Source organism: Schistocerca cancellata, chromosome 4 (genome assembly GCF_023864275.1).
Source record: "Schistocerca cancellata isolate TAMUIC-IGC-003103 chromosome 4, iqSchCanc2.1, whole genome shotgun sequence".
Lineage (NCBI taxonomy): Eukaryota > Metazoa > Arthropoda > Insecta > Orthoptera > Acrididae > Schistocerca > Schistocerca cancellata.
The window spans coordinates 818,344,675-818,371,537 of NC_064629.1; the positions used below are offsets into that span (position 1 = coordinate 818,344,675).

Genomic DNA, 26,863 nt, shown 5'->3' on the forward strand with positions numbered 1-26,863 from the left:
TGGACTATCAAACCAATTGTGTGATTGGATTGAAGAGTTCCTAGATGACAGAATGCAGCACATCATTCTCAATGGAGAGAAGTCTTCTGAAGTAAGAGTGACTGCAGGTGTGCTGCAGGGGAGTGTCGTAGGACTGTTGCTATTCACAATATATATGAATGACCTTGTGGATAACATCAGAAGTTCACGAGGCTTTTTGCGGATTACGCTGTAGTATACCGAGAGGTTGTAACAATGGAAAATTGTACTGAAATGCAGGAGGATCTGCAGCAAATGGACGCATGGTGCAGGGAATGGCAATTGAATCTCAATGCAGACAAGTGTAATTTGCTGCGAATACATAGAAAGAAAGATTCTTTATCATTTACCTACAATATAGCAGGTTAGCAACTGGAGGCAGTTAATTCCATAAATTATCTGGGAGTAGGCATTAGGAGTGATCTAAAATGGAATGACCATATAAAATTAATCGTCGGTAATTCAGATGCCATACTGAGATTCACTGGAAGAATCCAAAGGAAATGCAGTCCGAAAACAAAGGAAGGCGGTTACAGTACACTTGTTTGCCCACTGCTTGAATACTGCTCACCGGTGTGGGGTCCGTACCAGATAGGGTTGATAGAAGAGATAGAGAAGATCCAACGGAGAGCAGCACGCTTTGTTACAGGATCATTTAGTAATCACGAAAGCGTTACGGAGATGATAGATAAACTCCAGTGGAAGACTCTGCAAGAGAGACGCTCAGTAGCTCGGTACGGGCTTTTGTTGAAGTTTCGAGAACATACCTCCACCGAGGAGTCAAGCAATATATTGCTCCCTCCTACGTATATCTCACGAAGAGACCATGAGGATAAAATCAGAGAGATTAGGGCCGACACAGAGGCACACTGACAGTCTTTCTTTCCATGAACAATAGGAGACTGGAATAGAAGGGAGAACCAATAGAGGTACTCAGGGTACCCTCCGCCATAAACCGTCAGGTGGCTTGCGGAGTATAGATATAGATGTAGACGTAGACAGTTATAGAGTCATTCAAAGAAAGTCGATCTTAGCTTTTGTAGCCTATTGGCTGGACCTTATCAACAATGTCAGTATAGAAATGGGGATTGGCACTCATGATGTCATTATAACAACTATGATTATAAAAGTTAATAAATCAGTCAAGAAGGCTAGGAGAGTGTTTCTGCTAGATGGAACACACAAGCAGTTATTCGCACCGCACTTAGACCGTGAATTGGCATCACTTATTTCCAGTAATATGGATGTAGAGGAATTATGGATGAAGTTTAAGCAGTGTGTAAATTGTTGTCTGGAGAGTTATGTGCGTAGTAAGTGGATAAAGGACAGAAAAGACCTGCCATGGTTTAATAGCGAAATTCGGCAGATGCTGAGGAAGCAGAAGCCGTTGCACTATTGGTTCGAAAGGGAATGCACAAATGATGACAAGTGTAGGTTAGTAGAGATTCGTGCATCTGTGGAAAGATCTTCGCACAAAGAATACAACTACTACCATCCTCGCACCTTAGCAAAATATCTGGCAGACAACCCGTGAAAATTGTGGTCTTATGTAAAATTGCTAAGTGGGTCTAAGGCTTCCATTCAATCCCTCATTGACCAGTCTCGTGTAGTAGTTGAAGATAGCGAAATGAAAGCCGAAGTTTTAAATTTCACATTCAAGAAATCGTTCATACAGGTGAATCACACAGAAATACTATCACTTGACCATTGTACCAACTCCCATATGGACGACAGTAATAAGCATACCTGATGCAGAGAAACAACTGAAGGATTTGAAAGCAGATACATCACTAGGTTCCAATGGAATCCCAGTTTGATTCTACAGAGAGTACTCCATGGCATTGGCCCCTTACCTAGTGTGTATTTATTGTGAATATCTCGCCCAGTACAAAGCCCCAAGAGACTGGAAAAAAGTGCAGGTGACACCAGTACATAAGAAGGGTAAAAGAACAGATCTGCATAATTACAGAACAATATACCTAACGTCTGTTTGCTGCAGAATCCTTGAACATGCTCTCAGTTCGAATATAATAAACTTTCTTGAGACTGAGATGCTTATGTCCATGAATCATGGCTTGCAGAGTATCTATGAGGGTAATCCCAAAAGTAAAGTCTCCTATTTTTTTATAAGTACATAGACCTGTTTATTTCTATAATGGTTTACATCAGTTCACAGCTTGAACATTTAGCTATTTTTCAACATAATCACCATTTCTGTTGATGCATTTCTGTAGATGCTGTGGCAGTTTTTGTATACCCATGTCATATCAGCTTGCCGCCATGCTGTTCAGAAAGTTATGAACCTCTTTTTCACCTCATCGTCAGAGCTGAATCACTTTCCAGTCAAATGTTCTTTTAACCTAGGGAACAGGTAATAGTCACTGTGTGCCAAGTCAGGACTATAGGGTGTGTAGGTGATTATGTTCCACTGAAACTGCTGGAGCAGAGCAATGGTTTACCGAGCGATGTGTGGGCGAGCATTGTCATGGAGAATGTGTACGCCCTTGCTCACCATTCCTCTTCTCTGGTTCTGAATTGCCCGTTTGAGTTTTTTCAGAGTCTCACAGTACCTGTAGGCGTTAATTGTGGTCCCAGTGATTCAGCTTAGATGACGAGGTGAAAGAAGAGGTTCATAACTTTCTGAACAGCATGATGGCGAGCTGGTATGACGTAAAAAGACTGCCACAGTGTCTACAAAAATGCATCAACAAAGTTATTATGTCGAAAAATAGCTAAATGTTCAAGCTTTAAACTGATGTAAACCATTGTAGAAATAAACAGGTCTACGTACTTATAAACAAAATAAGAGACCTTACTTTTGGGATTACCCTCGTACATAGCTGTAGAATGGGAAAGTGAAAGGGTCACTGAAGTTCAGATTTTTGTGAAAGGAATGATGAACTGCAGAAGTCGGCATCTTTTATCTTGTTCAATTTACCAAACTTAAGTGAATATATTGTGCAGGCTTTCTCCACTTTCAAGTTAGGCACTACATCTGTAATCCAGTGGGTTGCTACAGGTGTCATTGGTTTCATTATACCACAGTCATTCTATGTGTGGAAGATGTGGCTCCACTGCCTACAAATTAATGTACTGCCCCACCCATGTGTGTTAATTGTTCCCAAACCTGTTCAATCTGAAGCAAAGAATGTTCTGTACTTGCAGGGGAGAATAAAACTAAGAGATCAAAGTGACACAACACATCTAACATGAAGATAATGGTTAAGGTCTAGCAACTTGTACAGAAAACTAGTGGTGGTACCCAGATGTTGACACCTGGCAGCAGAATCTTATATCTGAAAGAATAACAGACCCTCACAGTAGACAGAAAAGAAAATCAAAACCATTTTTCTGTTAAACTGACCTTACCACTGTCCCCAAAATCCAAGCTAGGGATGAAACCTAGTAGGCCCAAACGATCTGGTTCAAAGGATTCAGACCATGTGACCTCAGTCGTGTCTGATGGATCAGGCTATGACCATACTAGCCCACCGCAATCTTCCTACCAAGGAGGAACAATGGGAGGAAAGACAGAAGAAAGCCTCTTTGTTAAAATGATTTCTATGCTCCAGTGGAACTTCAGTGGATTCAGGACACACATGGTGGAACTGTCTATTAGCTGAGAGTAGACTAATGTGTATATGTCTTCAGGTGACTCATTTTAAGTTATCTGACATCACTGTGCTATGTGCCTACATTCTGCACAAAAAGAACAACCTTACTGCAGAGAAAGCTAATGGAGAAGTTACTGTTTTTGTTAGTGATGGTGGTGTTTGGTTTGTAGGGCACTCAATTACGTGGTCATCAGTACCGTACAAAGTCCCAGTTCTTACACTGTCCAATGTAGCCCCCGTCACTAATGATGATAACGAAATAATGAGACCAACACAAGCACCCAGTCCCCAGGCAGAGAAAACCCCCAACCCGGTCGGGAATCGAACCCAGTACCCCGTGATCCAGAGGCAGCAACACTAGGCAATAGACCACGAACTGCGGACTGTTTTCATTAGCAACATCTACTGCTCCTCACTTCTCCCTCACAACCAGCTTACAAGCAGTTGTTGTATCTGTGCGTGTGCATCATAGGTTGACAACATGTTCCTTCTACACACATAAAAAAAAGTTTTGCGTCACCTCAGTTCCGAGAGTTCCGGAACCTGTACAGAAAATTGGAATAGAGATCAAATTAAACATCATTTTGGCCCTTTTTATTGCTCATGAAAACCACATATTGCATGTTGTACCACCATACAGTGAGACATTCAGAGGTGGTGGTCCAGATTGCTGTACACCCAGTACCTCTAATAGCCAGTAGCACGTCCTCTTGCATTGATGCAAGCCTGTATTTGTCATGGCATACTATCCACAAGTTCATCAAGGTGCTGTTGGTCCAGATTGTCCCACTCCTCAATGGCGATTCGGTGTAGATCCCCGAGTGGTTGGTGGTTCAAGTCGTCCATAAACAGTCCTTTTCAATCCATCCCAGGCATGTTCAATAGGGTTAATGTCTGGAGAACATGCTGGCCACTCTAGTCATGCGATGTTGTTATCCTGAAAGAAGTCATTCACAAGATGTGCACCATGGGGCTGCGAATTGTCGTCCATGAAAACGAATGCCTCGCCAGTATCCTGCTAATATGGTTGCACTATTGGTAGGAGGATGGCATTCACATATTGTACAGCAGTTATGCCGCCTTCCGTGACCACCAGCGGCGTATGTCGGTCCCACTTACTGACACCCCTAAACAGCAGGGAACCTCCACATTGCTTGCTGAAATAAAGACCAGGTGGGCGGCTCTGTGTAGGTCCAAGTGCCAGCCAACCACAGAGAACTGTGCAGCCTTTTGGGTAGCCAGAGTAAAATGTTGTTGAATTATCAGACAGCAAAGAGAGATTGTGACAACAGTTTCTCACCACCATAATCTGCACCACTAAAAGTACAGTCGTATGGTAGACTAACAGGAGGATTTGTAGGAGAGGAGGGATGTGCCCAGTGGTTGCTCTAATGGGAAATGGAAATCTCCAGACCAACCCATGAGACAATGCATAGACAACAGCAGTCTATTTTGCCACTGTTATTGCTACTATCAGTTGAGATTCGACTTATCGACACTAAGTAGTGGTTGTCAAGAGGGTTAGCATTCTGTCACAGAAGAAGAATACAACTGCCCTTACATGTGGAGGCTAGATTCTGCCTTGTCTACCATTTTTGACATGTCACCTGCTCTCAGTGGGGTCCATTACAGTATGTTACAGCATCTCACAGGACAGAGCAAATAAATCCTCCTTGCCCCTTTTTTTTTTTTTGAGAGTGAGGACACTTCCCCAACTGATGGTGAGAGGCAGTTTTAATTCCACTTTTAAAATCTGTGAAGAGTCTCACATAGCTGAGTAGTTATCATTATGTTGCCCTCACTAGCTGCTTGGGAAAGACCTTGGAGCAGATAGTCAACTGCTGCTTTGTCTGGATCTTAGAATCCAGGCAGCTCATTAGTAACTTTCAGTGTGGTTTCATAAGACATCATGCCACCTATTATAACCTGGTCCTCCTGGAAATGGCTACACAATATGCTTTCCTGCACTGGCATCACTTAATTGGAATATTTTTTGACATTGAGAAAGTATGTGATACTACTTGGGGCATATTATCCTTGGACATTTCCATGAATGGGACCTTTGAGCATGTCTTCCCACCTTCTCTCTCACCACACTATTTTAGATACAAACTTGGTGATGTCCTCTTTGATCACTTTGAGCAGGAGAATGGTGTCCTTCAAGGTAGTGTTTCAAGTGCGACTGCCGTCATAACTTAATATGTAGTATCACATCAGTTGTTAAGTGTTATTTATACACGGCGATGTATGCAGACAATGTAGTGCTTTTCCATGTTGGCTTTACACGTGCTTGACAATGACAAGTAGTTGAAATTGGCTAATCACTAGAGTAAATAAAAATCACATTACAGCCTACTATGGACCATGTATACATTTATGAAGCATCTGAAGGCTGTAGACCCCATACAAATACAAGAAAAAAAACTTGTATGAAGTCCTTTGCAAGATATTTTGCTTCTGTCTTCAAGTACCAACCAGCTCTGGTTTTTCTGTATTTCTGTGATGTATTCCCATGGATCAAACATACATGTGACCATTGCATGCTGCTCTTCTTTTTATACATTCAGCATCTGCCAATAGGACCCCACACACTTAAGCAATATTCTAGGACAGGTCACAGAGGAGTTTTGTAAGAAATCTCCTTTGTAGACTGGCTGCCTCCGCCCAGTATCCTACCAGTGAAACTACAATATGCAAGCAGCAATGTTTGTCAAGAGCTTATGAGAATTTAAAGAGTAAAAACTCCAAGTGATGGTTTTAAATAGGCGTTTATTTGTGCCATTTGTGTACACAAAGCTGTATGGGGATTAGAGGCATACAGATCTTCACAACTACATCATGATGAATAATATTAGGTGTAAGTTTTGAAATTAGTTTCTCAGTTTCATGTAATTTATCATTTTCCCTTCTTACATGGAATATCAAGATGAAAATTTATGTGGCAGATATAGTGTGTGAAGTAAATGTGGGTAAAGGCTGACAAAATATTACCACATAGTGAGTAGGCTTATGAATTGCTCATAGACAGAAATTATGTGGAGAATGTTGAATAAAACCCTCATATCTTTAACAATTCGAAGTTAAAAATATCTAAAACAAACTTGGAAATACATTGTGACATTCGTAACTGTCTGAAAAAGTGTACTGGATAACTTTTGAGTTGCTGTTGGAACTGGTGAAAGTATTTGCAATGTGGACAGTATACATTCAAAGGGTGCATCCCTACTTCTTCTTTCTCCTGGTTGATAACGTGTTTAACATGAACAAAGCACTAGTCATCATCTGATGGTCTGGAGAATATTATTTACCCTGCACACACTGCTAGTAATCCAGTCAACTAGTGACATGAAAATGTGCTGCATAAAGGCTTCCAGCAGGAAGCAATAGTCCTGCATGGCCAGTGAAGTGCAGGCAGTGAGGCTGGTGCATAAATGTAATAAGGCTTCTAGTGAGCAGTGATGTCAACACAGCAAGGCTGCAGTATAAACATTCTCTGTCAGCAATCGTGTCAAAATGTTTCTGAAGGAGTATTAATTTGGTTGTGACTGTAGCTGCACGTGGTATGATTTCTATAATTCCAGGTTTTCTAGTAAGGCTCTTATGTACATAACACATTCTCTGCGCCCAATATCCAGCACAGAAGCCAGTCTGTTGTGGTGGGACTGTCATGTACCCATTTGGTGGTAGCCCCGTGGCAACACAGGGATCACACTGCTGATGCCTGAGCTGTGAACTCCCCACATACGCCAAGGAGTAGATGCCTGTCTTCCTGGGGCATCAGGACTCCGGGCAACAGCCATCATGCCAGGTGACCTTAGCTGTGGCTGGGTGGCGCCCATGGGGAGAGTCCCTGAATGGAGTGGTTGGCATCAGGGCAGATGACCCGCAGTGAAGCAGACTAAGTGATCTCCTACTGGTGACCGTACAGTGCAAGCAGTCTCTAAGAAGGACAAGATCAAGTACAATGCTGACAGATAATACCCTAAATAGTTTCCCTCCTTCACTCCCCCATGGGAGGAACGTAGGGCTACAGAAAGAAGAGAGCCACATTCGCCTCAGTATTTAGTCTGTAGCAGAATGGATGGGGATGCGTTTCTACCTATGAAGCCTCAATTTTTAGTTGAACATCTTGAGGATAAGTTTGGGGAAGTGACAGCGCTGTCCAAGATGAGAAGCAGTGCAGTCTTGATTCAGACAGCATCCCCAGCCCAGTCCCGAGCGTCACTCGCTTGTAACCGGTTGGGTGATACCCCATTTACATCACTCCCCATAAAAGCCTCAACATGGTCCAGGGGATTATTTTCCATCATGACCACCTCTTGCAATCTGATGACTAGTGGGGTGTTCAGTTCATCCAGTGTGGTTACAGGGGACCCAAAGACAACAGGGTTCCTACTGATATCTTCATCTTGGCATTTTAAGGTGATTCATTGTCTGAAAAGTTAAAGGTGATTGTTTACTGCTGAGCTGTTAAACCGTACATCGCTCCCCCCTATGCAGTGCTTTAAGTGCTGGAAATTCAGGCACATGTCTTCCCGCTCCACTTCCAACACCACATGCCAGGACTGTGGACATCCACTGCATCCAGACACTCCCTGTGCACCTCCTCCCACTTGTATCAGCTGCGGAGAGCAGCACTCACCCTGCTTGCCAGACTTCACAGTACTCCAAAAGGAGCAGAAAATCATGGGTTACAAGACCTTGGACCAATTGACTTACCAAGAGGCTAAACGTAAATTTGAACGATTACAACCCGTTGGGTTGGCGTGCACATATGCTGCATACATGGAGCTACAGTACCATCACCAGTCATACCACACTCCGTGCCACAAACAGTAGGCCCTCCAGACCTCCAGAATATATCTGCCCCCTTGGTGGTAGGGGGAAAATCTCCTTCCATTGCTCCCAAAGTACCTACTTCGGCAGCAAGGCCCCTCCCAAACCAGGGCACATCAGTCCCTCCCCCCCCCCCCTCCCCTGCTCCACCCACCCACCCAACCAGAGAAGCAACAGCCTCCTCCAGCTCCTCTTGTGTGGAAGGGTTCCCTTGGGACCCTCACTCCCATAGTCTCCACTAATGCCACAGAGGACACTCGCCAGTGGCTAAAGGAGCCAAAAGGTGCTGGACAAAGAGTTTCACGGTCTTCTTCCCTTCTTCCTTGCCTGAAGCTAATTCAGAGAAGTCATCCCAGCAAGCCCCTAAAGGGAAGTGAGAGGGCAAGCAGACAAAGAAGTCTGCTAAGAAAAAGGACCCTCAGGTGGCCCCAACACCACCACTCCATACCAATTCTGCACCTGTGGATGAGGTGGAGATCTCAGTGTCTTCTGAGAACCTAGATCTCACTGATGCCTTGTCCACAATAGGAATGGATACAAATACTCAATTGGTGGCAGCAGGTGGCCCTGAGGCGAAACCTGCCTCCTTGCATGCTTCATGCCTTCCCAGCCTCACGATAACATCATCCTCCAGTAGAATTGCAGCAGTTTTTTCCACCGCCTTGCAGAGCTACGGCTACTGTTAAGCTTTACACCTGCTTTCTGCATTGCCCTCCAGGAAACCTGGTTCCCGGCAATGCGGGCCCCTGCCATCCACGGCTATAGGGGATATTAAAAGAACTATAGAGACCATAATAGTGTGTCAGGTAGAGTTCGTGTCTGTCCTGAGCTCAGTAGGCAGTGAACCTGTGCCCCTTCAGATCTCTCTTGTAGCTGTTGCTGTCAGGATAAGGATGACGCTGGAAATGCTGCCTACAGTGTATATCTTCCTCCAGATACTGCAGTACCCCTGAACGCATTGGCTGCACTGATTCATCAATTCCCTAAACCTTTCCTTCTTTCGGGAGATTTTAACGCCCATCAACCCTTGTGGGGTGGGACTGTGCTTACTGGTCGAGGTAGAGATGTCGAAATTTTCCTGTCTCAACTCGACCTCTGCATCTTAAATACTGGGCCCCCCACACATTTCAGCATGCCTGATGGCACTTACTCAGCCATTGATTTATCCCTCTCCAGCCCAGGACTTCTCCCATCTGTCCACTGGAGAGCCCATGATGACTTGTGTGGTAGTGACAGATTTCTCATCTTCCTGTTACTTCCCCAGCACCATTCCCCTGGACATCTACCAAGATGGGCTTTAAACAAGGCAGACTGGGAAGCTCTCACCTCTGCTGTCACCGTTGAATCTACCCCACATGGTAACATTGATTTGGTAGTTGAGCAGGTCACTAGAACGATAATTCCTGCAGTGGAAAACACGATCCCTTGTTCATTCCTGTCACTCCGTCCTTTCCGTATCCAAGTTGGTGCCTCCCATAGTTGCCCCCTTATGCAGGTGGATGGGGTCCTGCAGGGCTCTGTATTTAGTGTATCTCTATTTTAAGTGGCCATTAATGGTTCAGCAGCAGTTGTCAGGCTATTGGTCTCACCTTCTCTGTATGCAGATGACTTCCGCATTTTGTACTGCTCCACCAGTACTGGCGCTGCCATCCACAAGGCGCAGTCACGGGCTCTAGCCTACGACTTCCAGTTTTCAGCCATGAAGTCATGTGTCATGCACTTCTGTCGGCGTCGTACTCTTCATGCGGAACCTGAACTTTACCTTAGTGACGATCCACTCGCTGTAGTGGAGACATACTGGTTCTTAGGACTGGTTTTCGACACCTGATTGTTGTGATTTCCTCATCTTCGTCAGCTGAAGTGGAAGTGCTGGCAGCACCTCAATGCCCTCTGCTGCCTGAACAACACCAAATGAGGTGCAGATTGCTCTATGCTGCTGCAGCTCTACAGAGCCCTTTTTCAATCCCGCCTTGACTATGGTTGTCTGGGTTATGGTTCGGTGGTGCCCTCAACTTTGCATTTACTCGACCCAGTGCACCACTGTGGCATTGGACTGGCAACAAGAGCTTTTAGGATGAGTCCGGTGACCAGCGTCCTGGTGGAGGCTGGAGTCCCTCCATTGAAGGTTAGATGTGGAAAACTGCTCGCTAGTTATGTTGCACACATTCATAGTTCTCCTGAGGATCCGAATTACTGTCTCCTTTTCCCATCCACGGCGGTTCATCTCCAGCATCGGAGGCACAGGTCAGGGCTTAAGATTGCAGTTCGCGTCCGATCTGTTCTGTCTGAAGTGGAGTCCTTGCCTCTACCACCTATACTCAAGGGCCATTCATATACACCTCCATGGTGTACATGTACGCCAGAGCTTCGCCTGGACCTTTCACATGGTCCTAAGGACTCAGTTAACCCTGCAACTCTCTGCTGTCACTTCCTCTTGATTCTTAACGTGTACCGGAACCATGAAGTGCTTTACACTTATGGTTTGATGGCTGATGATCACATTGGTTTCATGTATGTTCATGGAGGACTTATTGAACAGCACTCCTTGCCAGATGGCTGCAATGTTTTCACTGCAGAGCTGGCAGCCATTTCTCGTGCTCTTGAGTGCATCCGCTCATGCCCTGGCAAATCGTTTCTTCTCTGTACTGACTCCTTGAACAGCTTTCAAGCTATTGAGCACTGCTACCCCCACCATCCTTTGGTAGTGACAATCAAGGAGTCCATCTATGCCCTGGAACTCCCCCTGCGGGTTCGGGGGTTAGAATAGGCCCGCGGTATTCCTGCCTGTCGTAAGAGGCGACTAAAAGGAGTCTCGCATGTTTCGGCCTTATGTGATGGTCCTCTCTCGGGTTTGACCTCCATCTTTCTAAATTATTCCGAAGAGCGAGCCAATTGGGGAAGGGCGCCTTACGTGGTGCACTGTATCCGTCATGCATTGAGACCTTTAGCCGGTTTTTTCGTCGTTGCAATGATGTCCCGCTCGTTTTCCATCTCTTGGGCGAGGATACGTCCCTGGGTGCGATTCCCACGCTGCACTCTGCAGTGTTTCTTTTAACTGCGACGACGACCTTGGACAGTTTTGCACCTAAGATCCAGCACGGTAGCCAGTCCGTTGTGGTGGGGCCGCCATGTACCCTCTTGGTTGTAGCCCCCTGACAACACAGGGATCGCTCTACTGATGCCTGCGCCGTTAACTCCCCACGTATGCCAAGGAGTAGATGCCCGTCTCCCTGGGGCATCAGGACTCCCGGCAATGGCCATCCTGCCAGGTGGCTATTGCTGTGGCTGGGTGGCGCCCGTGGGGAGGGCCCTTGGTCGGAGTAGGTGGCATCAGGGCAGATGACCCTCAATGAAGCGTGGTACATCATCTCTCGCTGGCGGCCAGCCGCCAGCAGTCTCTAAGCGTTCTCGGGCTCAATTTAATGCTGAAAAGTACAATCCGAAAACATTCCCCTCTCTGGCCACGCCGTGGGAAGAGCGTAAGTCTCAGGATGGAGGTAATAGTTATTCGTCCCGATTCTTAGTTTGTACGAGAGCTGATGGGAGTCTTTTCTCTCCACAAAGCCTCAGTTCTTCGTCGAGCATTTAGAGGACAAGTTTGGGGAGGTGGAGGGCTTGTCAAAAATGCGCTCTGGATCGGTCCTGATCCAAACGGCATCCTCTGCCCAGTCACGACGGTTGCTTGCTTGTGACAAGTTGGGGGATGTTGCTGTTACGATCACGCCGCATAAGAGTTTAAATATGGTTCAGGGAGTTATTTACCATAAGGACCTTCTTTTGCAGTCTGATGACGAGCTGCGCGCCAACTTAGAGCTCAGGGTTGTACATTTCGTCCGGCGCGTTCATCGGGGTCCGAAGGAAAATCAGATAGCTACCGGTGCCTTCATCTTGGCCTTCGAGGGTGATACGTTACCGGAAAAGGTCAAGGTGATGGTCTACCGATGTGACGTCGGGCCCTATATTCCTCCCCCGATGCGGTGCTTGAAGTGCTGGAAGTTCGGCCATATGTCTTCCCGCTGCACTTCCAGCCTCACATGTCGAGATTGCGGATGCCCGTCTCATCCCGATACTCCATGTGCCCCGCCTCCCATCTGTGTCAACTGCGGGGAGCACCATTCACCTTGCTCGCCTGACTGCAAAGTCTTTCAGAAAGAGCGCAAAATCATGGAATATAAGACCCTGGACCGGCTGACCTATACTGAGGCCAAAAGGAAATATGACAGATTCCATCCTGTGAGAATGACATCTTCTTATGCAGCTGCTACGACAACTGTGCTAGCCCTATCAGTTTCGAGACTTCCAGCCAGCTCGATAAGCAGTAAGACTCCTCCTGCCCCCTTGCCTGTGGGGGGGCTCTACCCAACCGGTTGCTCCTGCACCACCTACCTCAGGAGCAACCTCCTCCCACCCGTCGGGGACGTCCATCCCCGCTTCTCAGCCGGAGAAGCGTCTAACTTCTTCGGCTACTCTCGCCCGTAAGAGTTCCCTTGGGACCCTCCCTTCCCTGGGTTCCACCAGCAGGAAGGATGACGGCCGCCAGTGGCATAAGTCCTCACCAGCGGCCGGGCGTAGGGCTTCACGATCCTCCTCTGTCCCGGAGACTGAATCGGTGAAGCCTTCCCAGCCGGTGCAACCCAAGGTTCAGCGAGAGAAGTCCAAGAGAAAGACCTCTAAGGCCAAAGAACTTGCGGTGGCACCAACCCCACCGCACCTTTCGCGCTCTGCGTCTGAGGATGCAGTCGAGATTCTAGCGTCCGCTGAGGACCTTGATCTCGCTGGTCCCTCAGACGCCATGGATGCCTCTCGTACGGGTACTGAATCGGTGGCAGTGCGTGAACAAGCGGCGTAAATTGCCTTCCCAGTCCTTTCACGCCTTTCTCAGCCATGGACAATATCATCCTCCAGTGGAACTGCGGCGGTTTTTTCCACCATCTAGCTGAGCTCCAACAACTTATCAGCCTTCACCCTTTCTTCTGCATTGCTCTTCAGGAAACTTGGTTTCCGGCAATGCGAACCCCCGCCCTCCGTGGCTATCGGGGTTATTATAAGAACCGGGCAGCATATGAAAGGGTGTCGGGTGGCGTCTGCCTCTATGTCCTTCACACTCTGCACAGCGAGTCTGTCCCTCTCCACACACCTTTAGAGGCTGTCGCTGTTCGGGTGTGGACGCCACAGGCTGTTACCGTCTGCAGTCTTTACCTTCCACTGGATGGTGATGTCTCGCAGCATGTCCTGGCTGCGCTGATAGCCCAATTGCCGCCACCTTTCTTGCTATTGGGCAACTTCAACGCCCATAACCCTCTGTGGGGTGGGTCAGTGACAACAGGTCGAGGCGCCATCGTTGAGCATTTATTGTCGCAGCTCGATCTCTCGATTTTAAATGATGGTGCCTTCACACACTTCAGTGTGGCGCATGGCACATACTCCACCATTGACCTTTCAATATGTAGCCCTAGCCTCTTACCGTCTGTCCAATGGAGTGTGCATGACGACCTGTGTGGTAGTGACCACTTTCCGATCTTTCTGTCACTACCACAGCGTCACTCTTCTGGGCGCCCTAGCAGATGGGCTATGAATAAGGCTGACTGGGACTTGTTCTCCTCCACTGCCGCTCTTGAGTCTCTCTCTAATGACGACATTGATGGGGTGGTTCAATCGGTCACCACCGGCATCGTTACTGCCGCCGAATCTGCCATTCCCCGTTCTTCTGGGTCCCCTCGGCGGAAGGCTGTGCCTTGGTGGTCGCCTGAGATCGCTGAAGCGATTAAAGATCGCCGGCGGGCGCTCCAGCGTCACAAGCGACATCCCTCCTTAGACCACCTTATCGCCTTCAAACTGCTGCGTGCGCGGGCCCGCCTCCTTATCCGCCAAGGCAAGAAGGAGTGCTGGGAGCGGTATGTGTCCACCATTGGCCTCCATGTCACTCCTTCGCAGGTCTGGGCCAAGATTCGACGCGTCTACGGGTATCGGACCCCTGCCAGCGTCCCTGCGCTCTCACTGAATGGAGCAGTTTGTACTGACTCCGACGTCATTGCCAATTGCTTAGCAGAGCATTTTGCTATGAGTTCCGCTTCTGCAAATTACCCCCAGGCCTTCCGCTCCATTAAAGAGCGGATGGAACGTCGGAGCCTTTCGTTTCACACCAACCACCCAGAATCTTACAATGCTCCATTCAGTGAGTGGGAATTTCGCAGTGCCCTAGCTGCTTGCCCTGATACCGCTCCTGGGCCAGATGGCATCCACTGTCAGATGCTGAAACACCTTTCAGTGGACTGCCAGCGGCGCCTTCTCGATCTTTACAACCGTCTTTGGGTCGAGGGGGTGTTTCCGTCGCAATGGCGGGAAGGCGTTGTCATCCCCGTTTTGAAACCTGGAAAGACCCCTCTGGAGGTGGACAGCTACCGCCCCATTAGCCTCACCAACGTTCTTTGTAAGCTTCTCGAACGGATGGTGAGCAGGCGCTTAAATTGGGTACTGGAGTCTCGGGGCCTTCTGGCTCCGTCTCAGGGTGGGTTCCGGAAAGGCCGCTCCGCCGCCGACAATCTGGTGAGCCTGGTGTCGGCCATCCGTACTGCCTTTGCCCGCCGTCAGCACCTGGTCGCTGTCTTTTTCGACATGCGGAAGGCGTACGATACGACATGGCGTCATCACATCCTTTCTACGCTTCATGGATGGGGTCTTCGGGGCCCTTTGCCGATCTTTATCCGCAATTTCCTGTCGTATCGTACCTTCCGCGTGCAAGTCGCAGCCTCCTATAGGTCCACCCAAGTCCAGGAGAATGGTGTGCCACAGGGTTCTGTTTTAAGTGTCTGCCTGTTTTTAATAGCCATTAACGGGCTCGCTGCGGCCGTGGGAAATTCTGTCTCTGCTTCCCTGTATGCTGACGACTTCTGCCTTTATTACAGCTCTACTGGCATTGCAGCTGTTGAACGTCAGCTACAGGGCGCTATCCATAAGGCGCAGTCTTGGGCTGTAGCGCATGGGTTTCAGTTTTCGGCAGCCAAGACCCGCGTTATGCATTTCTGCCGGCGCCGAACAGTCCATCCTGAGCCGCGGCTTTATCTTGCCGACGAACTCCTTGCTGTGGTGGAGACCCACAGGTTTTTGGGGGTGGTTTTCGATGCCCGGTTGACTTGGCTGCCTCATATCCAGCAGCTTAAACAGACGTGTTGGCGGCATCTAAACGCTCTGAGATGCTTGAGCCACACCCGCTGGGGCGCCGACCGCTCTACCCTGTTGCGGCTCTACCAGGCGTTAATCCAGTCCCGTCTGGATTATGGGAGCCTGGCTTATGGCTCAGCATCCCCATCTGCGTTACGGGTGCTGGACCCAATTCTCCACAGCGGGATATGCCTTGCCACTGGTGCTTTCCGCACCAGCCCTGTGGACAGCGTACTATTGGAGGCAGGTGTACCTCCACTGCGGTTCCGGCGCCAACGTTTGCTGGCCGCTTATGCTGCCCATGTTCTAAGCTTGCCCGGGCATCCAAATTATCGTGTCCTGTTCCCGCAGTCAGTCGTCCATCTGCCAGACCGTCGGCCCCGGTCGGGTTGTCCGATCGCCGTACGCATCAAGGAGCTTCTTTGCGGGCTTGGGTTTTTACCAGTTCCACCTCCTTTCCGGGCGCCTCTGCGTACACCCCCGTGGTGTGTTCCTCGCCCTTGCCTTCGGTTCGACTTGGCACAGGGCTCGAAGGACTCGGTCCCTCCAGAGGCCTTCCGCCGCCGCTTTTATTCCATCCTGGCCACGTATCAGGGCTCTGGAATTGTTTACACCGACGGTTCGATGGTTGCTGGTCGTGTCGGGTATGCGCTAACTCTAGGGGACCATTCCGAACAACGGTCCTTGGCGGCTGGCTGCAGCGTTTACACTGCTGAGCTAGTCGCCATCTTTCGAGCCCTAGAGTATATCCGCTACTGCTCAGGTGAGTCCTTCGTTATCTGTAGCGATTCCCTGAGCGGTTTACGAGCTCTCGACCAGTGTTTTCCTCGTTCTCGTCTGGTGATGGCTATCCATGAGTCCCTGCATACTCTTACGCGTTGCGGCCGCTCTGTGGTCTTTGTGTGGACCCCTGGTCATGTCGGAATTCCAGGCAATGAACATGTTGACCGCCTGGCGAAAGAGGCCACGAGTAAACCATCTCTGGATGTTGGCCTCCCAGAGGCTGATTTGCAGGCAGTCCTCCGCCGAAAAGTTTTTGCGCTTTGGGACGCTGAATGGCGCGATCGGATTACACCCAATAAACTCCGTGCCATTAAGGAGACGACGACCGTGTGGCGGTCCTCCATGCGAGCCAACCGCAGGGACTCAGTCGTCCTTTGTCGGCTCCGCATTGGCCACTCCCGGCTAACAGTTATTTACTGCGCCGGGAGGACCCTCCTGTATGTTGCTGCGGGGCGGCTTTGACGGTGGCCCACATTCTGTTGGCCTGCCCCCTTTTAGCTGTGGTCAGGCAGACATTTGCGCTGCCTGATACGCTCCCTGCCGTTTTATCTGATGACCCTGTTATGGCTGCCTTAGTTTTACGTTTTATTAGGGCAGGGAGTTTTTATTCTTTCATCTGAGTGTTTCTGTTTTATTTTATTTTTTGTGTTGATTCTGGCCTTTGGCCTATGATTTTAAACTGATCTTTTAATGTGTTTCTAAGTGGTTGGCTTTTCCTTTTTTATTTCTATGGTCGGCCAACCACTGTCACACTCTGTGTGGTTTTAGTTCGTTTTGTCTTGTCCTTGTCTCCGTTTCTCTTGTTCTGTATCGTCTGTGATCTATTCTGTTCCTCGTTTTTATTCTCTGTGGGTGTTCTTTGTATTTGGAAAAAGGGACCGATGACCGTAGCAGTCTGGTCCCTTTCATCCCCCAAACCAACCAACTATGCCCTGGAACGGTCCAGTCATTCCGTGGTGTTTGTGTGGACCCCAGGCCATGTCGGAATCCTAGGAAATGAACTTGCCAACAGGCTGGCCAAACAGGCTACATGGAAACCACTTCTGAAGATCGACATCCCTGTAACTGACCTGCAATCATTATTACACTCAAAGGTTTTTCAGCTTTGAGAGACGGAATGGCATAATCTCAGTACTCACAACAAACTGCGTGCCCTTAAGGAGACTAAGAATGTGTGGAAGACCCCCATATGGGTGCCTTGCAGGGAGTCTTTGGTTCTCTGCTGGCTCTGCATTGGCCGTACATGGCTACCTCCTCTGTCGCGAGGACCCACCTCAGTGTCACTGTGGCTCACATATGACTGTCGTCCACATCTTGCTGGACTGCCCACTTTTAGTCGCTCTGTTGCGGGCTTTTAACCTTCCCAGCACCCTACCTTCAATGTTGGGTGACAATACCTCAACAGCAGATTTAGTTTTATGTTTTATTTGTGGGGGTGGGGGGGGGGGGTGGAGGGGTAGGTATCCATACCATCTAAGGGTGGGCATTTAGCCTTCTCTCTGAGGTTGCCACCCTCCCTCCATTTTAACTCTGTCGCACTTTCTTTCCATTTGTATGTCTTGGTGGTCGTCTTTCCCCTACATGTGTTCATCTCGCCCTGTCTTGGTCATGTCTGTGTTTTATTAATAACTTGTATACAGGTTAATCCTTTCAATAAAATAAAAACAGCAACCAGCCAGTTTTAATAATGCTGTCAGTTTAGAAAAGAAGGCGCTGTTGGCAGTTTTGAACCAAGAGGTTCATCAGTAGACTGCTCTTCACGTTTAAAATTCCATATAGCTCATGATTAACAGGCATCTGACGAACCTGTCAGTTCGAAACAGGTAATGGCACTATTTCTTCTAAAGAAGCAGCATTATTAACAGTGGTTGGTTGCTGTTCTTTATTGCAAGAATTAACCTGTATTTTCACACACAGTTTCACTATGTCAATGTTCAACAAATTAGCATATAACTTAATAATCCATTGCACTCCTACTGCAACTGACGAATAACTGTGATATACTGCTTTCTCATTGTGTGTATTAATTCTTTTATAGCCTTCCAGAAGGCTTCTACAATCTTTTCGTGAAGAAGTATCTGCTGCTGGAAATAACTTGGCTCTAACAAAGTTCCAACCAATCACCCAGCACCATACAAATCACAGTACACCTTATAACACTACAAAATAATTTAAATGTTCTGCAAAGCAGCAATTAATATGCTATAGTGATATCTTTAAGCTCAAATTGCAATAACATTATTGAACCTTATTTGCTAATGAATTCATTAAAGCAGAAGTACTGACTAAATACTGATAAAGAATTCTGAGTATTCATGTTGCTAAACACTTTTTTGATTGTGTGCACTTGTTCCAGATGGAAGCATGGAGAGAAATGCCACACAAAGTAACTGCCGTCCTAATGCATTTGTTCTGAGATCCTCCTCTTATCGACATTCTGAAGAAAAGATGAGGCAGAAACTGCAATTTTTCTTTATGAATCCTATAGAAAAGTGGCAAGCTAAAAGGAGATTTCCATACAAATTTATTGTGCAAGTTATCAAAATAATTTTAGTAACCCTGCAGGTATAATGATCATAATTTGTACTTTTTGTAGTGTAGGTTACAAAGAAAATACAACAATAGAAGTCTCTCTTCTTGTCACAGTTAATTGCAACGTAGAATTAATGTCACCAAACTTCTTTTCCAGCTCTGTTTATTTGCTCACAGTCGGTATAATCATATTAATTACACGTGGGATAATCGCATTGCATTTTCTCATCTGTTCTTGAAGGGCTGGGATTCCACAAGGGAGGTTAATGCATATCCTCCAGGAGTCGGTCCATTAGCAGTATACCAGATTTTTGAATTTTACTTAACAATAGATTATGCCATTGCAGGGGTAAGTACATAAGTCTTCCTTTCTTCTATTACTTCTAATTTGTAATGTTTTTTATACAAACAATTCAACAATTTTTAATTTTTGCAACAGTGATAATTTTAGGAGAAACATATGTGGAAAGGATATATATATAATAAACCTTAAGGATCATATATCAGAAATCCCAGAAAACAATGCAAAAATACTTCTAGGAGATTTTAACGCTCAGATTGGAAAAGAAAAGAAATTCCGCGATATTGTCGGCAACTTTCCCGCACACAAGCGAACCAACAAAAATGGAGAAAGGTTGATTATGCTCTGTAAGCAGTTTAAACTCAAGCTAATGTCAACACGTTTTAAACATCTTCCCAGAAAACAAAAAACCTGGGTATCTCCGATAAAGAGTATCGGAGAATTTCAAATAGATCACGTTGCCATCTCCTCCAAATGTGAAAAAGAAATATTGAACACACGTGTCCGAAAATCTCTAAACCTCGACTCCGATCACTATCTCATGAAAATAAAAACTAAACTGATCCCACAAAACAAACAGAAAAGGAGAAATGGTGAATATAAAAACAGAAATAAAATAAATTTTGATCTTACAACCCTGAGAAATTACAACCTTAAGTCCAACTCTAACCTCAAGGATTTTCAGAAAAAACTAAAGACATTCTCCCCTTCACAAAACCTCCAAGAATTTCAGAACAACTTGATTGAGGCAACAGAAACAACCTTTCCAAAAAAGAGCAAACTGAGACACCCGTGGTGGGACAGCAACTGTAATGAAGTTCTGCATGAAAGACTTAAAGCCTGGAAAAAGTGGAACTCACATAAAACTGAAAACAACCTTGATGAATTTAAGCAAGCCAGAAAGAATGCCTCGAAAACTATTCGCAACACCAAGAGACAATATGAAAAACAACAACTGGACTCAATCGAAGAGAATTTCAAGAAATGCAACACGGCAGCTTGGTACAAAACATTCAACCAGAAACAGTCCCCTTGCCTAAACCTTATGAGAAATAATAACTCTCGCCACCAACAATACTGAAAACTGTGAAATCCTGGCTGAATATTTTGAGACACTCCTAAACTGCCAAACACCCATTCAGACTCTGTTTTACGCAACCAGAAACATTACCAACACATTCAACACCTCCGACACGAGAGGAAATCACAAACATAATCAAAAATCTCAAAAACAGGAAAGCATGTGGAGAAGACACAATTACAGCAGAAATGCTCAAGCTTGGGAGAGAAACATCAGCAGAAGCACTACACAAAGAACTTGAACAAGTATGGGAAACCAAGAAAATCCCAAGTCGCTGGAAACCTGCCCTAATTCACCCTTTGTTTAAAAAAGGTGACAAAAGGGATGTTAACAACTATCGTGGAATATCGCTTCTCCCAGTCCCGTACAAAATTCTATCAAAAGCCCTGCTCAATCGTGTATCACCAATTATAGAGGGAAAACTTGGAGAATATCAAGCTGGCTTCAGACCAGGAAGATCCTGCGCCGAACAAATTTTTAACCTCAAAACAACAATGAACTATTTATCTACAAGGAGCAAGAAATATTTCATAACATTCATTGATTTCAAAAAAACTTATGACTCAATCGATAGGGACACACTCATCAAAACACTTCGAGAATATGAAATAGATGAAACAACAATCACCATAATCAAAGAAACATTAACAAATACAACATCAAAAGTGAAATTCCAAGGAGAAATTTCACGGCATTTCGAGGTCAAAACCGGCGTCAGACAAGGAGATGCGCTGTCCCCGGAACTCTTCAACTGTGTTCTGGATAAAGTCATAGCGGAATGGAGAAAACTCGCGCAAAAACATGGAGTTGAGAAAGTCCAAATTGGAGGGAAGTGCTACAAAGCCATTGAAACCAACTGTTTTGCCTTCGCTGACGATCTCGCCTGTTTAGCTTACACACAAAAAGACACAATAAAACAAATAGAATTACTTAAAGAAACTGCTGAAAAAGCAGGCTTGCAAATTTCATTTGAAAAGACAGAAATCATTACAAATATCAAAAAATCCACCAAAGAAAATAACTACAAAATACGGGAAAATACAGGTATCTAAACATTCTAAATATCTTGGTGAACTAATTCAGCCTGTGGCAAAAGGTCATCCAGCCTGCAGGGCTAGAATACAAAAACTAGAGACAGCAACTCACTACTGCAGACAGATGTATTCAAAAAAATGTATATCCAAAAACATTAAACTCAGACACTACCAGACTGTCATTAGACCGCAGATACTATATGCATCAGAAACACTGGCAAATTTTACATACGCAGAACAGATAGAAAATCGTGAAATAAGAATTGTCAGGACAATTCTTGGACACAGGAAAATAACAGATTATCAAGGCAAGCCTGTATACAGACTAAAAAGCAACAAAGAAGTGTATACGAAGTGCGGCAAAATTACAGACGAAATTAGAAAAAGAAGATGCTCCTTTTATGCTCACATCATGAGGATGAACCTGAATAGGCTTACAAAACAAATATTTTCGTACATCGCAAATCTAAAAAAATAAAAATTTATGGTTTATCAACACAGAAAGAGATCTAAAAGAAATGGCCATAGATCAGGAAACAATATTTAACAGAAACCTTTGTAGAAAAAAACTGAATTCATTCACGGGTTTCGGTGCGAAAATTAAGACGACTTGTGGAACTAAATGGTCTGAAGAGAGAAAAGCCGCCTTCAGCGCAAGAATGAAAGAAGTGTGGACTGAGAGAAAGAAGACTTCCCAGAAGCGCAAGAAATAACTGTTTTCACGGTCTTTAACGGCCAAATTTGTATAATAATAATAATAATAATAATAAGATAACAGAAGTATTCAGCAATGATATAAATATGGCTTTTGGAACAGACAAATGTAAGAAAAATAGCATAGTCAAGGGCAAACACACTAAACAAGAAGATTACATATTGGATAACCACAGCGACTGCATAGAAGCGATGGAAAAAACAGATGCCTATAAATACCTAGGATACAGACAAAAAATAGGAATAGATAATACAAATATTAAAGAAGAACCAAAAGAAAAATATAGACAAAGACTAACAAAAATACTGAAAACAGAATTGACAGCAAGAAACAAGACAAAAGCTATAAATACTTATGCTATACCAGTATTGACCTACTCATTTGGAGTAGTGAAATGGAGTGACACAGACCTAGAAGCACTCAATACACTTACACGATCACAATGCCACAAATATAGAATACATCACATACATTCAGCAACAGAAAGATTCACATTAAGCAGAAAGGAAGGTGGAAGGGGATTTATAGATATAAAAAACCTACATTATGGACAGGTAGACAATTTAAGAAAATTCTTTCTAGAACGAGCAGAAACTAGCAAAATACACAAAGCAATCACTCATATAAATACATCAGCTACACCATTGCAATTTCATAACCACTTCTACAACCCTTTAGATCACATAACATCAACAGATACAAAGAAAGTAAATTGGAAAAAGAAAACACTACACGGCAAGCACCCGTATCATCTAACACAGCCACACATAGATCAAGACGCATCCAACACATGGCTAAGAAACGGCAATATATACAGTGAGACGGAAGGATTCATGATTGCAATACAGGATCAAACAATAAACACCAGATATTACAGCAAGCATATTATTAAAGATCCCAATACCACAACAGATAAATGCAGACTTTGCAAACAACAAATAGAAACAGTAGATCACATAACAAGCGGATGTACAATACTAGCAAATACAGAATACCCCAGAAGACATGACAATGTAGCAAAAATAATACATCAACAACTTGCCATAAAACATAAACTAATAAAACAACACGTTCCCACATACAAGTATGCACCACAAAATGTACTGGAGAATGATGAATACAAATTATACTGGAACAGAACGATTATAACAGATAAAACAGCGCCACATAACAAACCTGACATCATACTCACCAATAAAAAGAAGAAATTAACACAACTAATTGAAATATCCATACCCAATACAACAAATATACAAAAGAAAACAGGAGAAAAAATTGAAAAATACATCCAACTGGCTGAGGAAGTCAAGGACATGTGGCATCAGGATAAAGTTGACATTATACCAATTATACTATCAACTACAGGAGTCATACCTCACAATATTCACCAGTACATCAATGCAATACAGCTACATCCAAACATATATATACAACTACAAAAATCTGTAATTATTGATACATGTTCAATTACCCGAAAGTTCCTAAATGCAATATAACATATACCATACAGTTACAAGGAAGTCACGCTTGACCGAGGTCCGCGTCACGTTCCATTTTTAACCAGACTTAAGTCTGAGGGAAAAAAGTCAAAAAGATGATAATAATAATAATAATAATAATAATAATAAATAACATTTTCCCCCAACACACATGTAAAATCAATTTCTCTTCTCTAATTTAACTTATTGCCACCCCCCCTCCCCCTCTCTCCTTTTCCTACAGAGTAGTGCCCTCATTTAGTGGCCCATCCATATCTACACCTACATATCTACTCCACAAGCCACTGTAAGGTGGAGGGTACATTGTACCACTACTAGTCATTTCCCCTTTTGTTCCACTCGCAAATAGAACAAGAGAAATATGACTGGCTATATGCCTCCATATGAGCCCTCATTTCTCGTATCTTTGTGGTCCTTACACAAAATGTACATTGTTGGAAATATTATCATTGTGCAGTCAGCTTCAGATGCCAGTTCACCAAATTTTCCCAATAGCATTCCTCAAAAGAAATGTCTGCTTCCCTCCAGGGATTCCTATTTGAGTGCTTGAGGCATCTTCATAATACTTCTGTATTGATCGGACATACTAGTAACAAATCTAGCAGCCCCCTTATGAATTGCTTCATTTCTTTCTGTAATCCAACCTGGTGGGGATCCCAAACACTTGAGCAGTACTCGAGAATGGGTCCCTCTAGTGTTCTATGTGTGTTCTACTCATCTGCATTAATTTACATTTTTCGGTGTTCATAGCTAGCTGCCATTCTTCACACGAACTACAAATTTTGTCCAAGTCATTTTGTATCATCCTGCAGTGACTGAACACCGCCACCTTAGCATACACCACTGCATCATTACCAAACAGTTGCGGATTGCTGCTCACAGGGTCCGTCAGATCATATATTATCATCATCATCATTTAAGACTGATTATGCCTTTCAGTGTTCAGTCTGGAGCATAGCCCCCTTATAAAATTCCTCCATGATCCCCTATTCAGTGCTAACATTGGTGCCTCTTCTGATGTTAAACATATTACTTCAAAATCATTCTTAACCGAATCCAGGTACCTTCTCCTTGGTCTGCCCAGACTCCTCCTACCCTCTACTGCTGAACCCATGAGTCTCTTGGGTAACCTTGCTTCTCCCATGCGTGTAACATGACCCCACCATCTAAGCCTGTTCGCCCTGACTGCTACATCTATAGAGTTCATTCACAGTTTTTCTTTGATTTCCTCATTGTGGACACCCTCCTGCCATTGTTCCCATCTACTAGTACCTGCAATCATCCTAGCTACTTTCGTATCCGTAACCTCAACCTTGTTGATAAGGTAGCCTGAATCCACCCAGCTTTCGCTCCCATACAACAAAGTTGGTCGAAAGATTGCACGGTGCACAGATAACTTAGTCTTGGTACTGACTTCCTTCTTGCAGAAGAGAGTAGATCGTAGCTGAGCGCTCACTGAATTAGCTTTGCTACACCTCGCTTCCAGTTCTTTCACTATGTTGCCATCCTGTGAGAATATGCATCCTAAGCACTTGAAACCGTCCACCTGTTCTAACTTTGTTCCTCCTATTTGGCACTCAATCCATTTATATTTCTTTCCCACTGACATTACTTTCGTTTTGGAGATGCTAATCTTCATACCATAGTCCTTACATTTCTGATCTAGCTCTGAAATATTACTTTGCAAACTTTCAATCGAATCTGCCATCACAACTAAGTCATCCGCATATGCAAGACTGCTTATTTTGTGTTCACATATCTTTATCTCACTCAGCCAGTGTATTGTTTTCAACATATGATCCATAAATAATATGAACAACAGTGGAGACAGGTTGCAGCCTTCTGAAACTACTCTGAACCATGAACTCAATTTACCGTCAACTCTAACTGCTGCCTGACTATCCATGTAAAGGCCTTTAATTGCTTGCAAAAGTTTGCCTCCTATTCCATAATCTCGTAGAGCAGACAATAACTTCCTCCTAGGAACCCATTCATATGCCTTTTCTAGACCTATAAAGCATAGATACAATTTGCCGTAAGCTAAAGATCTGGTCCTGACAACCTCTAATAGCCCTAAACCCACACTGATTTTCATCCAATTGGTCCTCAACTAATACTCGCACTTTCCTTTCAACAATACCTGACAAGATTTTACTCACAACGCTGATTAAAGAGATACCTCTGTAGTTACAATCTTTTCTGTTTCCATGTTTAAAGATTGGTGTGATTACTGATTTTGTCCAGTCTGATGGAACCTGTCCCGACTCCCAGGCAATTTCAATTATCCTGTGTAGCCATTTAAGACCTGACATTCCACTGTATTTGATGAGTTCTGACTTAATTTCATCTACCCCAGCTGCTTTATTGCACTGCAATCTATTGACCATTTTCTCCACTTCTCAAATGTGATCCTACTTCCATCATCGTTCCTATCCCATTCTACCTCGAAATCTGAAACATTACTGATCGTATTTTCACCTACATTGAGCAACTCTTCAAAATATTCCCTCCATTTGCCCAAGGCATCCACAGGATTCACCAGCAGTTTTCCTGACCTGTCCAAAATACTTGTCATTTCCTTCTTACCTCCCTTTCGAAGACTGCTAATTACACTCCAGAATGGTTTTCCAGTAGCTTGGCCCATAGTCTCCAACCTGTTTCCAAAGTCTTCCCAAGATTTCTTCTTGGATGCTGCAATTATCTGTTTGGCTTTGTTTCTTTCTTCAACATAACTTTCTCTGTCTACCTGAGTTCTAGTATGTAGCCATTTTTGATACGCCTTCTTTTTCCTTTTACAGGCTGCCTTGACTGTGTCATTCCACCAAGCTGTTTACTTCATCCTACTTTTACACACTACTGTTCGAAATAACTTCAGTCCTTTCACACTTTCCTAGGACACTACTGACATCTGGGAACTTGTTCCATATTCTCAGACCTTTCTTAAATCAGTAGTGGGGCACTGTGTACAACACTCTCTGGAAATCTAGGAATTTCATTGTTATTCACAGGATATCATGTGAAAAGAGGGCAAGCTGAGTTTTGCTTGAGGGATGCTTTCTGAATCCATACTGATTTGTGAACAGAAGTTTCTGTATCTCGAGGAAATATATTATATTCGAACTGAGAATATGTTCAAGAATTCTGCAACCAGCCAATGTTAAGGATATTGCTCTGTAATTTTTTTGGATTAGTTCTTTTACCCTTCTAATACATATGCCTAATATGAAGGCATTGTGAGATGGTGTAAAGGATATCAATGACACCACCCCTTCCCTTGGAACATTCATTT

At 44.8% G+C, this 26,863-nt stretch overlaps 1 protein-coding gene across 2 annotated transcripts in view; it reads left to right on the plus strand.

Moving 5' to 3' along the window:
* Window positions 1–26,863, plus strand: part of LOC126184831 (mucolipin-3-like) — a 204,962-nt gene that overhangs the window by 68,537 nt on the left and 109,562 nt on the right. For both annotated transcript variants that reach the window (XM_049927420.1, XM_049927419.1), the window contains 2 exons: window positions 18,769–18,977; window positions 19,102–19,293. In XM_049927420.1, the coding sequence (XP_049783377.1) occupies window positions 18,769–18,977; window positions 19,102–19,293 (401 nt within the window). The remainder of the gene's footprint in view (window positions 1–18,768; window positions 18,978–19,101; window positions 19,294–26,863) is intronic.